Here is a 20,141-nt window from a genome sequence, read left to right as displayed (position 1 = left end):
TATATGAGCAGAAAATTCTTACATTAAAAAAAAAAAAAAAAAAAAAAAAAAAAAACCCACCAGGGACAGAAACTCAACTGAATATGGGAAGCACCTCTTCTAGATTAGAAGTCCCTAAAAGAAACACCTACTTGCCTCAGTGAGGCTATACACAATGGACCTTCTAATAGTAAACACATGAACAGATTATTACTAAAAACTATAGAGAATGTTTTAAAAAAAAATAGTATCAGTCCAGACGGTGGTGGCACACGCCTGTAATCTCAGCACTCTGGGAGGCAGAGGCCGGCAGGCGGATTTCTGAGTTCGAGGCCAGGACAGAATGAGCTCCAGGACAGCCAGGGCAATACAGACAAACCCTATAAAAACCAAAACCAAAAAACCTTAAAAAAAAAAAAAAAGTATCATAAGTTACTCATCTTTCAAATAGCTCAAAGAATAAACCTCACAATAAAAACAATGAGGGTGTGTATTATAGTGGTGGCAGAATGCTTTCTGGTATGTGTAAATCCCCCAGATTCAATCCCCAGCAATTAAAAAAAACACCATGACAGCTAAATTGGTATAAGCTTTATGCTGAGTGTCATGCATGGGCCCTTATCCTGCTGGTGAGTGGTGGCACACACCTTCTGATCTCAGCACTTGGGAGGCACAGACAGGTGGTTGCCTGGTCTACAGAGCAAGTTCCAGGACAGCCAGGGCTACACAGAGAAACCTGCCCCAGATCCCTATAAATACTATATTTCCAGTGGTATAGTCAACAGTATCCTAAGGAATTGTCATGCTAGATTAGGATGGCAGAATATGATAGGAATCAAATCAAGGAGAATAGGGCAAAAATAAAGGGGAGAGAGCAAGAAGGGGGAAAGAGAAAGAGAGAATAAATAAACAGAGACAGAGGCAGAGAGACAGAGGCAGAGACAGAGAAAATTTACTAAGATAATGAAAACAACAACAAAGAAGATAATTGATAGCAAGAAACAAAAATTATCTAGTTGTTACTAAGTCTAAAAAGAAAACAAAGAACTAAATGTACATGAGTAAATATTTTTAAATATTAGAAGTAAAACAACAAAAAAACTTCTCCAGTCCTATAAATGGGCCTTACTACCAAAATTCAGTGACTAAAATGTTTCAGTCATAACTAACTAATTAGTACAGAGCCACTATCAGGTTCTGAAAATAAATCATAAGAATTACCGAAAAATAAGATTCCAAAGTCCTCAAACAAAAAAAAAAAAAAAAGAAAATTAAAATTAAATAGAAACAAATGGTTAAATGGCATGTGTATGTATGAGAGATGAAGAAAGTATAGACTCACAGAGTGGACACACAGAGGGAGTATGGACACACAGAGGCGGGTATGGACACACAGAGAGGGGGGTATGGACACACAGAGGGGGGGTATGGACACACACAGGGGGGTATGGAAACACATAGACGGGGGTATGGACACACACAAGGGGGGTATGGACACACAGGGAGGGTATGGACATACAGAGAGAGGGGTATGGACACACAAACGGGGGTATGGACACACAGAGGGGGGGTTGGACACACAGAGGGGGGGTATGGACACACAGAGGGGGATATGGACAAACAGAGGGGGGTATGGACACACAGAGGGGGGTATGGACACACAGAGGGGGTATGGACACACAGAGGGGGGTATGGACACACAGAGGGGGTATGGACACACAGAGGGGGGTATGGACACACAGACAGGGGTATAGACACACAGAGGGGGGGTATGGACACACAGAGGGGGGGTATGGACACACAGAGGGGGGGTATGGACACACAGAGGGGGTATGGACACACAGAGGGGGGTATGGACACACAGAGGGGGGTATGGACACACAGAGGGGGATATGGACACACACAGGGGGGTTATGGACACACAGAAGGGGGTATGGACACACGGGGGGGTATGGACATACAGAGAGGGGGGTATGGACATACAGAGAGGGGGGTATGGACACACAGAGGGGGTATGGACACACAGAGGGGGGTATGGACACACACAGAGGGGGGAGAGAGGACACAGAGGAAGTGGAGACATGCAGAGAGGGAGAGAGAGAGTCACGCGCACGCGCACACACACACGGGGGCGCGCACACACACACACACACACACACAGAGTGGGGAGGGGGCACAGGGGGACATGCTGTGGAATATATCCTTGCCCCCCTGTCATGTGGATTCTGGGGATTGAACACATGAATGCAAAACAAGTGCCTTTACCCACCAATTCACCTCATCAGCCTTGAGAAAGTGTTTCTAGAGAATAAAGTCTGAGATAGGGCAAGAAAAGTTTCCTTCAAAAAATTCAGTTTTTTTTAAAGACATAAAGATTCAAAACAAGACAAAAAAAAACTGCAAGTGCTATAAACTTGGGATTTACAGAAATATATAAATTCTTTCTTAACATGTAAAACAAGCTGGCCTTGAACTGGTGATTCTCCTGCCTCATGCAAGCATGTTATCACCATGTTAGGTGATGACAATGAAAATATAATAAGGTTTATAATTTAATTTAATCAAGAAAAAACCCAATATTTTGATTTCTACTAATCTAAACAGCTAAGTACTAAGTCATTTAAAATGTACATTTGAAATGGCCCCAAAGGCTGTAGACTAAAATGCTAACAAATCCCACTCAGTTGGTAAACGGGATGCCTGCTCATGTTACTGGGAAAGGTCCACAGGGAGTAGGGTGGGGTGGTGGGCAATGACACTAAAACTGAGCCAATCTACTTGCTATGTTAAAGTCAAACATATATGTATAGTTAATGAAGGAAAACACAAGAAGAAATTGATAAAACCAATAAAAATGATTAATTTTATTAATTTTTAAAAATCAGTCAAAATATGCAGTAAATGGATTTTATCTATAAAGAAAGTAAAAAATCATACAGTGTTTAAAAATTACTATTACAAGTGTGGAAGCATTTGCTTAAAGCTAAAAAATATCCCACAGGCGTGCAATTCATAAGGCCGTGGTAACCTATAGCTTTATCACTAAGTTCTAGACCAACCAGAACTACATACAACAAAACAAAAACCGTACACCAACTAAATTCTAAGTAGAACAAAATATAAACATACTTTAGTATATCAGAGGTCAGATTTACACACAGTTACAAATAGGCTCATGGCAACCAAAGTTATAATGAAAGGTAAATTGATAACATAAAATATTTTGTTACCATCAGAAAGGAAAGAAAATAAATTATGAATACACCTTTGTATTTCAGAAAGGCTGTAAGGCAAGTAGAGGCATGTAGTGAGGGTCAAAGTACAAATACTACACACAGTGAGGTTTTCTCCTCAACTGGACTACCAAAGAACATGGAGCAGGCTCTCATGCAGGCAGAGAAGGAACTGGAGCTACCCAGGCCGCCAGATCTTAGTCCACAGACTCCACCTCCCAGGTAGCCACAGCTGGACAGTTACTTAAAGCCTCTTGTTCTCCGGGTGATGAGCCTTTCTGTTCACACTCCACTGCACACACCTCACCATTCCAGCTACTACCTAATATAGTTTACTGGGCTCTCTAGATCACTAGATAGAATGCAGCCTCCAATTCTGCCCAATGAGAGAGCTGTTTCCTCTGTGCTTCATCTACTGCTACACCACACTTACGGCCTGAGTACCTTTCTTAGCGGCACCCACAGCCTTCTTGCCTTAAAAAGTGTGAAAAGAACTAGAAGCAGTTCCAAAGTGGGCACAGACCCAAAGAGGCCTGCTCAAGGCAGCTTAGTGCCTCGCTCCCACAGGCCACCGCTCCCTTTCCAGCTCTTTGTGGTGGAGGCCAGAACATTTACCACCCCAGCAACCCTGTGGCTTCGATTCCAGGTGTTGTCTCCATAGCATCACCCCCTCCCCCACACAGGAAAATCCAGAGACACCATATGCTGGGCAATAAAGCAAGGAGCAGAAAAGTCACGAAAAGTCAAGCCTTTTTGACTGGGCCAACAGGTCAGGAAAATTACACAGGCAGCTCAACCAAACCAAACAAAAACAAAAAATCTAAGAACTGGAACTTTTTCATAGAAACATTACAGCTAGTATGCATCATGGTACAGCTGTGATCCCTGAAGTAGAAGATGAGGCAGCAGAAACACTAAGCCAAACTGAGCTACAAGAGGAAGACCCTGGAGGAAACAGAGTGAGGGAAGGGAGGGAAGAATACTAAAGGGGAGATATAATAACAATTAAGATAAAATGCAATGACTGGTGTTAGGGATGCCGCAACGCAAACTAACTACTGTGCCTGCATTTATTTACATTAATTCTGAGTGCTGCCAAAGCTGTAAGAAAGGGTTTTTTTAATTTTTGTTTTGTTTTTTTGTTGTTTTTGTTTTGTTTTGTTTTGTTTTTTAATTGTGGCATAAAGATGAGACCTCTGGATAACACAGAATATGCAGCACTGCAGTGTCATAATCTTCGTATCATACTCCTGTACTGCACATACCTGCTTATAGCAAGAAAACTGCAACAGCACATCAATAAAGATCAGTGCAGAAATGTGGAGAGAGTAGCTTCATAGGCCATTTGTTACGGATGTCTTGTCTAATGGTGTGAATCTGTGAAGCACAGCTTTTACAGAGTTGTATAATATTACAGACTTAAGTCTACCAGGACCACTTTAAACTTAGTCTAGCTTGCACCTGATGAGGTGCTGTGTCACAGATGTTAATGAACACAAATCTTGGTGCTTGCAAAGAATCAGTGCAGCTCATACAAGTAGGATTTAATGCCCCCTTGATGGATCTCATGGTAACTGCAAGGAACCCAAAGTCCACCACTGACATCTGCATCTTCAGAAGGCCTTCAGTCACACTGAGACTAAAAGATAAAACTCGATCAAAAATGTGTGGTGTAGGTCAGTCATCTTCGTTGGTTTCTGGGAACAGCAGACTGTTGCAGTTGATACCGCAAAGCGTAACACTGAATGGGAACCCTGGACCATAATCTATGAGATGAGCGCCCACTGTTTCAATTATTGGACTCCCATGATGGAAAAACATGTTGTGCTTGGAAAATCACCAAAGTCTGAAGCTGTGTTCTGACATGCAGCTACCATACACATGTGGCTAGTCAATACTTAGAATGTGGCTGGCACAAATTTCAATTTGATGTGTGGCTGTAGGTTTTTAAAAACAGAAAACAGATGTGAAACTTTGGAAAGAAAGTAAAGCTCTCAAATTTATGGTGACTAACACTGGGTTAAATGAAAGACAGTTTTAAATTATGTAAACATGATTTGTATTGTATTTCTATTGGACGGCACTGATCTAAAGTGTATCAAACTAGTCATGGAAATAAAGAAATTAAACCTAGTATTCAAAGATTATCTATTGGCCTTTTGCAGTCTGATTAAACTAAAATAATAAGCAAAAGCTTTGTATTATCAATACTCTTTATTGTACAAAACTTTTGTGTATTCTCTATGTCAAATTATTTAGATAAAGAACTGGATCAGAGGGCATACGTCTGCCAGGCTTGGCAAGTTAGATTCAAAGGAAAGTTATTTGTTAAATCATATTAAATTTTTTAGTTAATTGTTCAATTTGGTTTTAAGATTACAACAACTTCCAGGTAGTGGTAGCTCATGCCTTAAATCCCAGTGCTAAAGAGACAGGCAGATCTTGAAGTTTGAGGCCAGCCTGGTATACACAGCCATTTAAAGGCTTTAAAGAGAAACCTTGTTTGAAAAACAAAACAAAATAAAACAGATTACAATAACTGAAGTAAAACAGTTAGTAAAAAAAAAAAAAAAAAAAAAAAAAAACCTTAGTAAAAAAAAGGTTTCTTCACCAATTATAAATCTAGAATTTATTAGCAAGTACAGATTTCAAAGGAAGAATATTGAAAACTGTTAATAGCTGATTTGAGCCGGGTAGTGGTGGCGCACACCTTTAATCCCAGCACTTGGGAGGCAGAGGCAGGTGGATTTCTGAGTTTGAGGCCAGCCTGGTCTACAGAATGAGTTCCAGGACAGCCAGGGCTACACAGAGAAACCCTGTCTCAAAAAACAAAAAACAAAAAAACAAAAACAAAACAAAAAACAGAACAAAAAAAATAGCTGATTTGATTGTCTACATAACATTAGAATCTTTAGTAATTTTTGTTTGTTAATACCGTCTAAGAAAATTTAGTTTTACTAAGTGAGCAGAGAAAAGTAAACTTAATTTCTATTTTCATAGAAAGAATTTTAAAGCTTTGTGCCTCTGAGTATGTAAGTCATAAAAAGTTATTGCATATTTGGTACTACAAAATAGAGTAGTGCCTAAGAAGGTAGAGTTGTCAGTCAACTACAGCGCTTAGGAACGTTATGGAAAAGGTTTAGTAATTACTGACAAAATGTAAAATGACCAGCAATGAATGAACAACTCCAGGTTATAAAACACCAAAATAGACAAAAGCACTCCATACTATATTCATGTGATGGGGATTCAACAAACTCTATACTTCAGTAACCTATGTCCATTTCTACATTTAAACAGTCAATATGGTTGAAATTGAGTGTCCAATAAGGAGCACCATGCAAACAGATCTTCATAAGTGACCAGTTGAATCAAAACACCAGTGTTAAAGAGTAGAAGAAATATTCATAGAGCTTATCTAAGCCCCAAACAAAGAGACCCTGGTGTAATGGGCAATAGTATACTTTGAATGTTGAAGAGGAGGCAAGAGGCTGATGACTTCTAGGACAGCCTGAGCAAACAAGACAATCTCAGAGACAGAGACAGACACTTAGAAAGGATCTAAAAGATAAATGTCAGAGTCCATAATCACTTATTTAAAACTACCTATCACAGGATAGTAAGAACCACAAACTTGCACTGTTCTAAGTATTTATTACAAGTGTACAGGTAAACATACAATAACAGGTGTATGTACAAATAGAATAGTTGCAAAAAACTCACAAAGGTGAGAACCAATCAAAATACACTGTATTTTATCTCTCGGCTACAAGTTAATAAAATTCAAAACATTATGTTTTTCAGTTTCCTCATATGTAGAGTGATCCTACTTTAGAAAGTAAGTTCTTTCATAAAACAAAATACAAAAAGTTAGTTGATAAATTCATACCATATTTTAAAACCTGCCCCAATTTATAAACAACCCAAATGTTTGCCAATAGATGGTTTACTAAAATCAGAAAAAGGAAAATAAAGGAGAGAGGGAGAGGGAGAGGGAGAGGGGGAGGGGGAGGGGGAGGGGGAGGGGGAGGGGGGAGGGAGAGAGAGAGAGAGAGAGAGAGAGAGAGAGAGAGAGAGAGAGAGAGAGAGAGAGAGAATGTGTATGTGTGTGTCTAAAAGCAATTATATGGAGTCAAAAGGGCTTCCTCCTCCTAAAGAATATAAACTATTTAAAAGCATTCCTACAAACTTCTAAAGCATGAATCTCAATAGTGAGAAAAAGTAAAGATACCTGGGGAATAAGAGAAGAATGTGCACAATCAAGAAAAAATTGCCGAGAGGCATCAGGAAGCTTTTTCAGTTAATGAAAAGGGCTTATTTCAGTGATGGCTCCATGGTAAAATGCTTGTGTCAAATTACAGGCTTTCTAACACATGCAGTTTCTATATATCAATTATATATCAAGAAATTTTAAAAGCTGTTCCTGTAGGAGTGATGATAATAGATTTGAACAAGGGTATGGTATCAGCTCTCTATGCAATACATATAAAGGATATCTAAATACAAACTAAGAAACCACTTACTTTGCATTTCCAGCCATTGGTTGGCACTGATTTCATAACAGGTTGAAGACAAAAAGTATGATACCCTTTGTCACATGTATCACACACCAGCATCTTGCTATCTTCTCCAGATTGTCTAAAAAATAAGATAACATTATCTTTAAACTTTTGCATGCTCATAAATATGTATGAACACAATCCTAAAACTGCACAACCCATAAACACTTCAGTGTCCCTTCTTTGTATAGAATATGAAAGAGACGACCCCCTTCATAAATACAGAAAGATCATGCCACTTAAAGCTTTCTCCTAGGGTTTGCTTCATTTAGTCACTGTAGATTCCTACAAGAGGAGGAGGTGGTGCAGTAAAAACCTTTCATCTTAAGATTTTTTTTAACATTCTAACACTCATCCTTTAGGGGGAGCTACAGCTGCTAGTAATGTTGTGTTGACAGGATGAACTGGAAAGACAGCTGCACATAACCAAAGAGGAACTCATTTGTACATACTTTGTCAGACCTTCCATTTGTACATACTTGCAACATAATTTGTACATACTTGCAACATACATCTACCACATGCCACTCTCAAACCAGGCTTCAGGTATAAAGCGAGGTAAAAAAAATCATCAAAGACCACTGTGAGTCTCAAATGGGAGTACAGGTTCAAAAGCTTAGAATGTCCTTTAAACAGTACTGCTAAATATTTTAAGAAAAATGGGCCTTTAAAAAAAAAGAAAAAGAAAAAAACAAAAACCCAGGGGATAGGGGGATGGGATCCGATACCCTCTTCAGGTATGTCTGAAGGCCTCTGATCACCTGGGCCTCGTCAGCTCCTTCTCACCCCAAGGTGGGTTTTATACATACCATCCCATGCTGCTGCTGCTGCTGCTAATAATAATAATAACCAGGACTGGCAAGATAGCTCAGCAGGTAAAAGCACTTCCTGCAAAGCTTGATGACCTGAGTTCAACCCCTGGTGCCCAAACAAAGAAAAGGAGAGAACCAACTCCACAGCAATACAGAAATGTCCTCTAACAAACACACACACACACACACACACACACACACGCACGCACAAGCACACGCACGCACTGAGAAAGAGGGAGGAGAAGGAGAGGCAGAGAGTTTGTGCATGCTGGCCACTATTACTAATAAATGAAATTCTAAACAATGAATAAAAAAAAAGGAAAAATAATGCCATAATTATGAGTTACAGTTCAAAGACTTTCTTTCTCTAAACACTGTTTACACCAAAACTGGGTACCTGCTATGCAAAATAATCTCTCTTGATACTTAGCAACTTATTACTGATTCTGAGATACTAAGAATTTAAAACACATGAAAAATAATGGTCCCTTTTTGAGCAGAATAATTATGAATAAAATCCAGAAATAAGTAAACAAATAAGATGTGTCAAGTCCTCCGGTTGTTACTCAGCTTAACAAGCTACCACGTTTTTTCCCTTGAAGCACTTACTTCCACTACACGAATAAACTTGAGGCCACTCCCATAAAACTCCCCTTCTCAAGAGACATTAAATACAAATACAAATTATCCAATAAATGTTAGCTGATCTTCTTCCTAGATCTTGGCAAAGCATGAAAGCAAGCAGTTTGATTTCCTTTGTGATCCTGAGATACTGATTCTGACTGCTCTTCTGAAGTAACCAGTAAATTAGACTTACCAGGGCAACTCTGCTATTTACTATTTCCTAGTTACAAAACACTTGCATTTGCAACCATTTATGCATCACTGAAGATGCACATAACACTCTCAAAATGCTACACTGACTATATACTTGGGCTGGGAGAACTACAGGAGAGAGTGGAGAAATTGCCAAGGGAGGAAATACATGAAAAAATGTAACTCCAAATGCTTAATTTCCACACCATGCTTTGTTTGAACTATACTGAATAGAATCTACTAGAAGATGAACACAGTAGAAATTGTCCATCCTAGAACGGAAATTCAAACATAACATTGATTTGGAGGCTCAATGTTTATAACTTATTTCTACAGTTACTGCTTCATTATCCTACTAAATCCTTTTAATAGAAGTTTTTTTTTCTAATCTTTATTTAAAGAAATCATATATGAACAAATTGTAAGCACGGTGAGCTTTATTTAGATATGCTTCTAAAAAGTTAGTAAATGTCTAGTAGATATACATGGTGACATTAGTGTGACTACAGTTTACAGTAGAGACAACCTTTATCAGCAGGTCTCAGCGAGATTCAATACAAACCCTTGAGTTGAAATGGGAAACTTACTTGCAGTTCTGGCACACTTTGCACTCAGGACACTGCCAACCAGCACGCTTTAATGGGGTAACAGCTATATCCAGGCACATCCCATGGTAGTGCTGACCACAAGTGGTACAAAAGAACTGATCGAAGAGATCTCCTGGGCTGTCACACACTGCACAATTTGCATCTTCCTTTGCTAAAATTAACAGCAAAACAATGAAATTGTTGTATTATAATTTATTATTTTTCTAACTTAACAGTTTAAAATTACTTAAAGGGAATTTACATGAAATCTCTCTGAAATTTGAAGTTATCCACTTAAAACATTATAGTGTAGTATAATTTTAAGTCTAGCCATATGAAATTTAATCATGCAATTTTGCAAGTATTTTTGCCTCTACTTGAGACTATAATAAATTATTATTTAATTGTATACTTTTAATACCTAATTGGCAATGCTGGTCATTTAGTTGATGCTCAGTACATGCATTAGAAAGAACCAAATAAGGGCTTGGGAGGGGGAGTCAACACAGACACTTGTAGTATTAAAATTAAGCATTTTATTCATACTAAATTTTGGAAACTTAAAACAAAAAAATACAAAATTAGAATGTTAATATCAATTAGATTAATGTGTTTCTTAATAGAAAACAGATTACTCCAACAAAGATGGGTTTTCTTCATACTAGAAAATATGTAGAACATTATTGATAGAAGGCATGTATGTGTGTGTATACGTATATACATGAATACAACAATTCATAGACTAATTATATACTTAACCACATTGATTACCACATGATTAAAATCAACATACTTACAGATAACATCCATGCCTAAAATGGATTAAGAGCAGAGTTTGTTTACTATATATAAGACAAAACAAACTTTAAGAATAAATTGTGCTTTCACCCAATATACAACTAAATCTATGCACCTATGTCCTGGGTGCATACAGTAGGCTACACCTGACAGAAAGTCTAGCTACATAACCACCTCATACCTGAAGCCCCTTTAAAAAGGTTAACAATAACCACAGGAAATCCAACAGTTACGTTTTAAACAGCACCTTATTAACACTTAGCAAAATGACCAAGGCTTATCACTCTTACATTACACTTCCCTTTCCATGGCAACTCCTCAGTTTCTCCTTAGGGTCCCACTCTGAATACTGGAAACCCTAGAACCAAGCTTCATCTTTCCGTAGAAACTCAACATTTCTGCTGCACTTGTATAAACTCCTTTGATGTTCATTAAATGCTTTTGCTCAAAAATCTGTATTATCATCCCTACACTTTCAAAAAGCTCAACCATTTATTATCAAGTCTTAGGCAGCTCAACAACAAATGCTCTAAAAATATTACAATTCAACACTGCTAAAGTAAACTTTATATATATATATATATATATAAACTTTATATATATATATATACCTTTTTTCAAAAGAATGGGAAAAAATAGAAACTTTAACATTGTTTTGCTAACATCTTGCTATCCTAGTACAATTCACCAGATCCAAATTCTATTTAATTATCTATATATTTTTCCTTGTTTTTTACAGTTTAGCTCATAATAGTTTCTTAGCATTGTAATAGCATCTAAGTAAAATCAACCCTCCTGCCGGGCATGGTGGCGCATGCCTGTAATCCCAGCACTCTGGAGGCAGAGGTAAGCGGATTTCTGAGTTTGAGGCCAGCCTGGTCTACAGAGTGAGGTCTAGGACAGCCAGGGCTACACAGAGAAACCCTGACTCAAAAAAAAAAAAAAAAAAAAAAAAATCAACCCTCCTTAGGATTCTATTCTCTCTAAAATATCACCTGGATATGCAAAGAACAATTTAAAAATCCTAAGTATAATCATCATGTTCTGCTTAAATTAAGAAGCAATCAACAGGGCCAGCAGAATGGCTTAACTGTCTAAGGTGCTTACTGCTCAGATTGGCTTGATGTAAACTCAATTCCTGAAACCCAGAAGGTGAAGAGAAAACCAACCAAAACACAAATGGTCCTCTGGCCTCCCTCTCCCTCTCTCTCCCCCTCCCACCCCCCCCCCCCTCTCTCTCTCACACACACACACACACACACACACACACATTAAACTATTAACTTTTAAAAGAGCCCATCAATGGACCTAGAAATGATGGCATATGATTGTACTCTAGCACGTAAGAGATGGAAGCAAAAGAAGCAAGATTCCAAGATTGGCCTCAGCTGCACAGCTAAGGCAAAGTCAGTTTGAACTACATAAAACACTTCCTTTTAAACTGTAACAGGAGTACCACAATTTACACATACTCACACATATAAATCTCAATACCTCCTTTTTAATCTAAAAGAAAAGATGAAATTTAACTGAATGTTCCCTTTCCCTGTATGCTTCAAAGAAACTTCTGTAAAATAACTACAACACAATAGTGTAAAGCCTTGAAGGACAGGGAGCTTCTCTTTTCTACTTTGTACATCCAATAATCTAGAATAAATCAAGTCTTGTCTAAATGTATTTTAAGATGAAGGCTCACTTTTAAAATCACTTTTAAGTGATTCTTTAATTGTCAGGCACTTAAAATAAGTGATTATTTTAAAAATAGAAGTGTAGTAATAATCTCATTTTTAATAGGGGATGAGGTATTTTCCTTAATATTAAGAAAGTACTAGTATGCACTCATTAAAAAATTTCACTTTTAAAAGTGAATCTTTGATTTTTGTCAGTTTAATTTTTTTTAATTGGGAAGCAATTGACAATCAGATATTCATTTTAACTTGATACTAGTTTTGCAGAAATACTGATTAAAAATCTGTAAAACTGCCGGGGAATGGAGGTGCACGCCTGTAATCCCAGCACTTGGGAGGCAGAGGCAGGTAGATTTCTAAATTCAAGGCCAGCCTGGTCTACAGAGTGAGTTCCAGAACAGCCAGGGTCACACAGAGAAACCCTGTCTCAAGAAAAATAAAAAAATAAAAAGATAAAATAAAAAAAAATCTGTAAAACTACCTAGCGTTTGCTACTCTCCAGCTCTTAACTTGTCACAGTACATACTGACTGGCTGATATGTTTAGTCCAAACTAAGATGTACACTAAGTATAAAATGCATATGGAATTCTAAAATCACGGTAGGAAAACAAGTATCTAAAATTTTTGTATCAATTACATGAAGAAATGATGGTATTTACAAATAAGGTAAAAAATTAATACATGATACTAAATGTACTAAAATTATTTATATTGCTCTCATTATGTTTCTATCACCAACAAAACACTATACACTCAAACTCACTCTATAACAACTCCTAGATATCACTGTTGAAGAGATTGATGATTATTCAAGACCATATTTTCAAAGAAACACATCAATGTGAGGTGAAAGACTACAATAATTAGCAAAAAAGTATTATGAAAAGAAATGCACAAGCATTCTTGGCTTTCACTTGTGTGCCATGGATACAACCCTAAATTCTTGGGAGCTCTCTGACCTTTCTGTTTAGTATACTGGATAGCATCCATAATTTACTTGTTCCTCGAGGGATTACTTGATAGGCTAACCACACTGCAGTGTCCTGCCAGTCAAAGAAGAAGGCAAACTGTATTGTTATATCTGCAGCTTGGGTTTGGCGTGAGGATGGGCAACAGACATGACAGAAAAATGGATCGCCACTGATTAGCCTGTCTACCCAACCTGTAAGTTCTTGATTCAGTGTGAGAGTGTCTCAAAAGATAAGGTAAAGATCAATAGTGGAAGACAACCACAGCAGTCTCTGGCCTCCACTATGCAAATGTGCCTACATCCCCAAATCCATGTGGCGGGTAATTGTCATGCATTTACAGTGCAGGGTTTAAGATTTCCAGGAAATAGCATTTACTTTACTGGGCACTGGTTTTATACCTGTGGCTTGAAGACAATGAAAGAAGAGAAGAGACTAGCCTTGCAGGGTATGTTTACTGCTACTCTGATACTGTTTTCAGTCTTTTCTTTATAACAGGTAGTGTCCACTTATCTTTTACTCTCAGTATGGAGTGAAATCCTAAAATAATATTATGAACCAGATTAAGTACTCAAATTTATTTCCTTGTATTAATTTTTGGAATAGTCACCAAGCACGAATTTTGGCGAAGCAGGAGTATCACCCTCACTCACCATCGCTCTCATACTGCTACAATCTACACTTCACTTGCTTCTTCTGCTGTTCATGTATTTTATGAGTCTCCTTATGTCTACTTTGGAAGAAGGCACAGAACCAATGATCTCAGTATTCCTCTTAATTTTAAGTGCCAGCATGACAAATTATGTCATCAGCTCTTTTTTTTTTATTTGTGTGTTTGTTTGTTTTTGGATTTCGTTTTTCCGAGACAGGGTTTCTCTGTGTAGCCCTGGCTGTCCTGGAACTCACTCTGTAGACCAGGCTGTCCTCGAACTCAAAAATCCGCCTGCCTCTGCGTCCCAAAGTGCTGGGATTACAGGTGTGCGCCACCGCCCGGCTCATGAGTATAGTTCATAATTTTACATGCTGACTGGACTCCAGTAGCCACTAACAGTATGTATGCAGAATGTGATCATCCGAAGAAACAATGACACAATTAATTACCTAAATTTCTAAGAAATAATTAACTACATAATACATAACTACTTAATAATCCTCATAGAAACTGCCGTGTATGAAAGTTCTTTCTCTTCCAGATTTAATAGGTATAAATGTAAAACATTGTTAAAGTTTTCAATTAGTTATTAGTTTAAATATAATTTGAAATTATAGTTTCCTTTAGCTATTAAGTCTGTACAGTGAATAAGAAAAGTCTACTTTTTGTAGACAAATAGTAACTCTACAGATAAAATTAGGTACAAAACAATGATAAAAAGGTTAGTTAATGATCATGTTAATCTAGCTATTTGGAATTACTTTAAATTAAGCCTGAAGTAGTTATATTTGTATTTCTTTTTGTTTGTTTGTTTTTTTGTTTTGTTTTGTTTTTTCGAGACAGGGTTTCTCTGTGTAGCCCTGGCTGTCCTGGATCTCACTTTATAGACCAGGCTGGCCTCAAACTCAGAAATCCGCCTGCCTCTGCCTCCCAGAGTGCTGGGATTACAGGCATGCACCACCACCGCCTGGCTATATTTGTATTTCTTAAACTTGAAAAAGAAAAAAAAACATGTCTTAAAAACATGGCTAAATACATGCACACAAATAGACATGGATTAAAAAAACTTAAAGATCTTACATTGGTAAGACCAAGATAAAAGCTAACAAGTAAGAGGTAATGTAGAAGAGAAAGACTAAATAATCATGAAGACTTCAGAAAATGAAAATTAAATTTTCTAGGAGAAAAGAAAGATGTTCCTTAAGTGTGCATGCTCTTTAGCTAACAAATGACTCAACAGGTAAAAACACATGCTGTGCAAAAAAAAGCCTACTAACAAAATTCAACCCTGGACCTTTAAATATCCTTTAAATGGATATTCAATTAAAGATAAAATTTAAAAATCTGGCCCTTATACATCATATGCACACAAACACATATACAAAACATAAACTAAAATTTTAAAAGCAAAATATGTATCAGTTATATCCATAGCAAAAAAAAAACCAGAACTTTGGTTAGTGATAAAGTAAAAAGAAATTATAATGTTCTGTGCTTATTAAAATTCAAACATAAACATTTTCTTATCATTATAAAACACTGGTGGAAAAGCAAGCAAAAACCAGCCCTGCAGAGTAGAGATAAGCAAGATGGATGGGTTGTAAACCAGCACTAGATACCCGTCCTATAACCAGGTCTAAGAGCTCATGAACAAAATGTCAGCAAATGTGTGACGCTCCTACAGATAATAATATTCTGACCAGTATTGGAATCAGCTTTATATCCTCCCACTGACAGTAATCTTCTGAAAAAGACACTGAACACTATTCAGCCTTTAAGTGAATTGTTCTTTTCTTTAGAAATATTAAAAAATACTGTATCCTCAGTATGTCTTCTGAAATGGTCTAAAATGTTTTATAAACATAAGAATATAAAATATGCAATGTTGAATGTTAGAGAAAATAGCCTTTTTAAAATTAATACAAATAAAATTACTGGTTGTAAATTTCCACTCAAAAACATCCAACAAACCAGGTGCAGTGGCACGTGTCTATAAGACCAGTAGTTGGAAGGCAGAGGCAAGCAGATCACTTAAGAGGTCTAGGATAGCCAGAGATACAGAGAGACCTTGAGGGGAGAGAGGGAGGAGGGGGAAGAAGAAAAAGGGAGAGAGGGATAGAGGGATGGAGAGAGGGAGGGAGGGGACCTTACAGCAAAAAGTTCTCAGGTCACTAGGATTGTATAATATCTTCTAAATATCAATTTCTTCTTTTAGTTTTTATTTTGTATTTTGCTTTTTTTGTTTCTTTTTCAAGACAGGGTTTCTCTGTGTAGCCCTGGCAGCCCTGAAACTCACTCTGTAGACTGTTCAGACTGGCTTAAAACTTGGATATCCACCTGCCTCTGCCTCTCAAATGCTAGGATTGAGAATTTCAATATTATGACCTTTTAATGCAAGTAAAGTAACTCTCCAAATTCACATGTGATGTCTTAAGTACCAAAGTAAATTTACAACTGCATGAGTAAACTTACATCTCTCAGGAGCTTGGTCGATGTGTTCTGGACAGAGAAGGAAGAACTGACTAAAGTCCTGAAAGGTGCCAGCCCCTGCAGCACATGGGTAATGGTACATCTGGGTACACTTCTCTTCACAGCATTTGATAGTGGCTCCAAGGTGTTTGCAAAATGCACATCGCTAGAAAGAGAAAAATAAATGACTTTAAAAAACTTTAAGGAAGGGTAAGAAGACATGAAGAAATATCTATAACTTACAACTAAAACAATCTGTGTAAAAAAAAAAAAAAACTGATGCAAAAATACTAAGAAAATACTCGCAAACCCAATACAGGAACACATCAAAAAACATCATCCACTATGATAAAGTAGGCTTCATCCCAGGGATACAGGGATGGTTCAATATATTAAAATCCATGAAAGTCTTGGAGAAATGAAGAAATCAGGGATACAAGGTGCATACCTAAAGACAAAAGCAATATACAGCAAGCCAATATCAACATCAAATCAAATAGACACAAACTTAAAATAATTCCACTAAAATCAGGTACAAGGATGCCCACTCCCTATCTATTCAACATCAAGTCCTAGCTAGAGCAGTAAAACAACTAAAGGAGATCAAGGGGCTACAAATTGGAAAGGAAGAATTCAAGGTATTACAATTTGAGATATGATACTATACATAAGTAACCTCAAAAAATTCTACCAAAGAAATACAGCTGACAAACACATTGGGCAAAGTGGCTGGATATAAAATTAACTCCAAGAAATCAACTGCCCTCATGTATACAAACAAAAAACAGGCTTAGAAAGAAATTACAGAGACAACAAAAACCCTTTACATATAATATACATATAATATGTATATTAGTCACAAATAATATAAAATACCTTGAAGTAACTAACCGAGCAAGTGAAAGACTTGCATGACAAGAACTTCAAGTCTCTAAAGAAACTGAGGAACGGTACAGAAGGTGGAAAATTTCCCCTGATCAAGGATCAGAAATCAGCCGAACAGAAACAAAGAGAACAATACAAAGAATCAACAAAACAGATAAACCCTTAGCCAAAATAACTAAAGGGCCCCAGAGGCAGTATCTGAATTAATAAATAAGAAATGAAAAGGAAGAAATAACAACAGAAATGGAGAAAATTAAAAAAAACCAGCAGATCCTACTACAAAAGCCTATACTCAACAAAACTGGAAAATCTAGATGAAATGGATGGTTTTCTAGACAAATAACACATACCAAAGTTATATTACAAGCAGGTAAACTATCTCAATAGGCCCATATCCCATAAGGAAATAGAAAAAGTCATTAAAAACCTCCCAGGACCAGATGGATTTTGTGCAGAATTCTATCAGACCTTCAAAGAAGACCTAATACTAATATTCCTCAAATAAAAACAGAAAGAACACTACCTAATTGATTCTATCAAGCCACAATTACTCTGATACCTAAACCACACAAGGCGCAACCAAAAGAAAAAGAGAACTTCAAACCAATCTTGTTTATGAATTTCAATGTAAAAATACTCAATAAAATTCTTGCCAACCGAATCCAAACACATCAAAACCATCATTCACCACAATCAAGTAGGCTTCATCTCAGGGATGTAAGATTGGTTCAATATACCAAGATCCATTAACATAATCTACTATATAAACAAACTCAAAGAAAAAAAATGACATGATCATCTCATCTCCTAAGATGCAGAAAAAGCATTTGACAAAATACAACACCCCTTCATGTTTAAAAGTAGTGGAGAGATCAGGAATTCAAGGCCCATACCTAAACATAATAAAAGCAATTTAATGCAAACCAACAGCCAATATCAAATTAAATGGAGAGATCCCACTAAAATCAGGGACAGGGCAAAGTTGTCTACTCTCCCCGTATCTATTCAATATAGTACTTGAAGTCCAAGCCAGAACAATTAGACAATAAAAAGAGGTAAAAGGGATACAAACTGGAAAGGAAAAAGTCAAAATATCACTATTTGCAGATGATATGATAGTATATTTAAGTGACCCCAAAAATTCCACCAGAGAACTCCCAAACCTGATAAACAACTTCAGCAAAGTGGTTGGATATAAAATTAACATAAATAAATCAGTAGCCTTACTTTATACAAAGGGAAAAAAAAAAAAAAGGCTGAGAAAGAAATTAGGGAAATAACTCCCTGTAAAATAGCCAAGGAAGTTAACAAGTGGAAATTGAGTGAGGCCCAAGTAAGGATGCCTCAATCCCACTTGGGAGGGAGAAGAAGGGGTGCATAGGGAGGAGGGACCTAGGTGGGAAAGGGAACAGGAAGGGGAAAGAGGAAACATGATCAGGTATTGGGGGCGGGGGCAACAGGACTAAAGCCCTGGAGGTCCAGAAGAATGGAAACAGGAAACATTGGGGGGAGGGGTGGTCCGTGAGGAGACCCTCTAGAATGAACCAGAGATCTGGGAAGTGAGAGACTGTCAGGACTCAAAGGGAGAGAACTTAGATGAAATGCTCTACAGTGGGGAGGGGGAACTTGTAGAGTCTACCTCCAGTAGAAAGATGGGGCATCAAGTGGAGGGCTGGGATTGCCATCCCACAGTTAAAAAACTCTGACCCATAATTGTCTGAAAGAACTGCAGGGACAAAAATAGAGAAGAGACTGGGGGAAAGGAGGTCCAGTGACAGGCCCAAATTGGGATCCAGCTCAAAAGGAGGCCCCAAGGCCTGACACTATTGCTGTGGTGTGATTACAAACAGGAGCCTAGCATGGCTGTGTCCCAAGAGGCCCAACAAGCAGCTGAAAGAGTCAGATGCAGATACTTACATGCAACCATTGGACTGAAGTTGAGGACCCCTGTGATAGAATTAGGGAAAGATTGGTAGAAGCTGAGGAGGAGGGCAACTCAATGGGAAGACCAGCAGTCTCAACTAACCCCCACCCCCCGCCCCGCTCTCCAAGATACTGAGCCACCAACCAGGAAGCATACACCAGCTAATATAAGGCCCCCTGACACATAAACAGCAGAGGACTGCCTGGTGTGGCCTCAGTGAGAAAAGATGTACCTGACCCTTAAGAGACTTGAGGCCCCAGGGAGTGGGGGAGGTCTGGAAGGGTGAGGGTTGTGTGTGTGTGTGGGAGGTGGGGGGAGTAGACATCCTCTTGGAGATAGAAGAGGAGGAATGGGATGAGGAACTGTCAAGAGCGGGGACCGGGAAGGGGCTAAAGATTGGACTGTAAAAAAAGATTAAAGAATGATTTAAAAAAAAGAAGAGAAGGAGAGAGGTGGGGGGAGAAAGAAAGAAGAAAGAAAGAAGAAAAAGAAAGAAAGAAAGAAAAAGAAAGAAGAAGAAAGAAAGAAAGAAAGAAAGAAAGAAAGAAGAAAGAAGAAAGAAAGAAAGAAAGAAAGAAAGAAAGAAAGAAAGAAAGAAAGAAAGAAAGAAAGAAGAAGAAAGAGAGAGAGAGAGAGAGAAGAGAGAAGAGAGAGGGGGGGGGAAGGAAGGAAGGAAGGAAGGAAGGAAGGAAGGAAGGAAGGAAGGAAGGAAGGAAGGAAGGAAGGAAGGAAGGAAGGAAGGAGGAAGGAAGAAAGAAAGAAAGAAAGAA

At 37.8% G+C, this 20,141-nt stretch overlaps 1 protein-coding gene across 11 annotated transcripts in view; it reads right to left on the bottom strand.

Annotated features, from left to right (window-relative positions):
- Positions 1–20,141, bottom strand: part of Kmt2c (lysine methyltransferase 2C) — a 227,668-nt gene that overhangs the window by 105,880 nt on the left and 101,647 nt on the right. For all 11 annotated transcript variants that reach the window (XM_052172978.1, XM_052172983.1, XM_052172986.1 and 8 more), the window contains exons 7-9: positions 16,566–16,728; positions 9,987–10,158; positions 7,736–7,850 (exon numbers count right to left, since the gene is read on the bottom strand). In XM_052172978.1, the coding sequence (XP_052028938.1) occupies positions 7,736–7,850; positions 9,987–10,158; positions 16,566–16,728 (450 nt within the window). The remainder of the gene's footprint in view (positions 1–7,735; positions 7,851–9,986; positions 10,159–16,565; positions 16,729–20,141) is intronic.

The sequence above is a fragment of the Apodemus sylvaticus genome, chromosome 2 (assembly GCF_947179515.1).
Source record: "Apodemus sylvaticus chromosome 2, mApoSyl1.1, whole genome shotgun sequence".
In the NCBI taxonomy this organism is placed as follows: Eukaryota; Metazoa; Chordata; class Mammalia; order Rodentia; family Muridae; genus Apodemus; species Apodemus sylvaticus.
The sequence above is the reverse complement of the archived record's forward strand: the minus strand, read 5'-3'. Positions and strand labels throughout refer to the sequence as shown.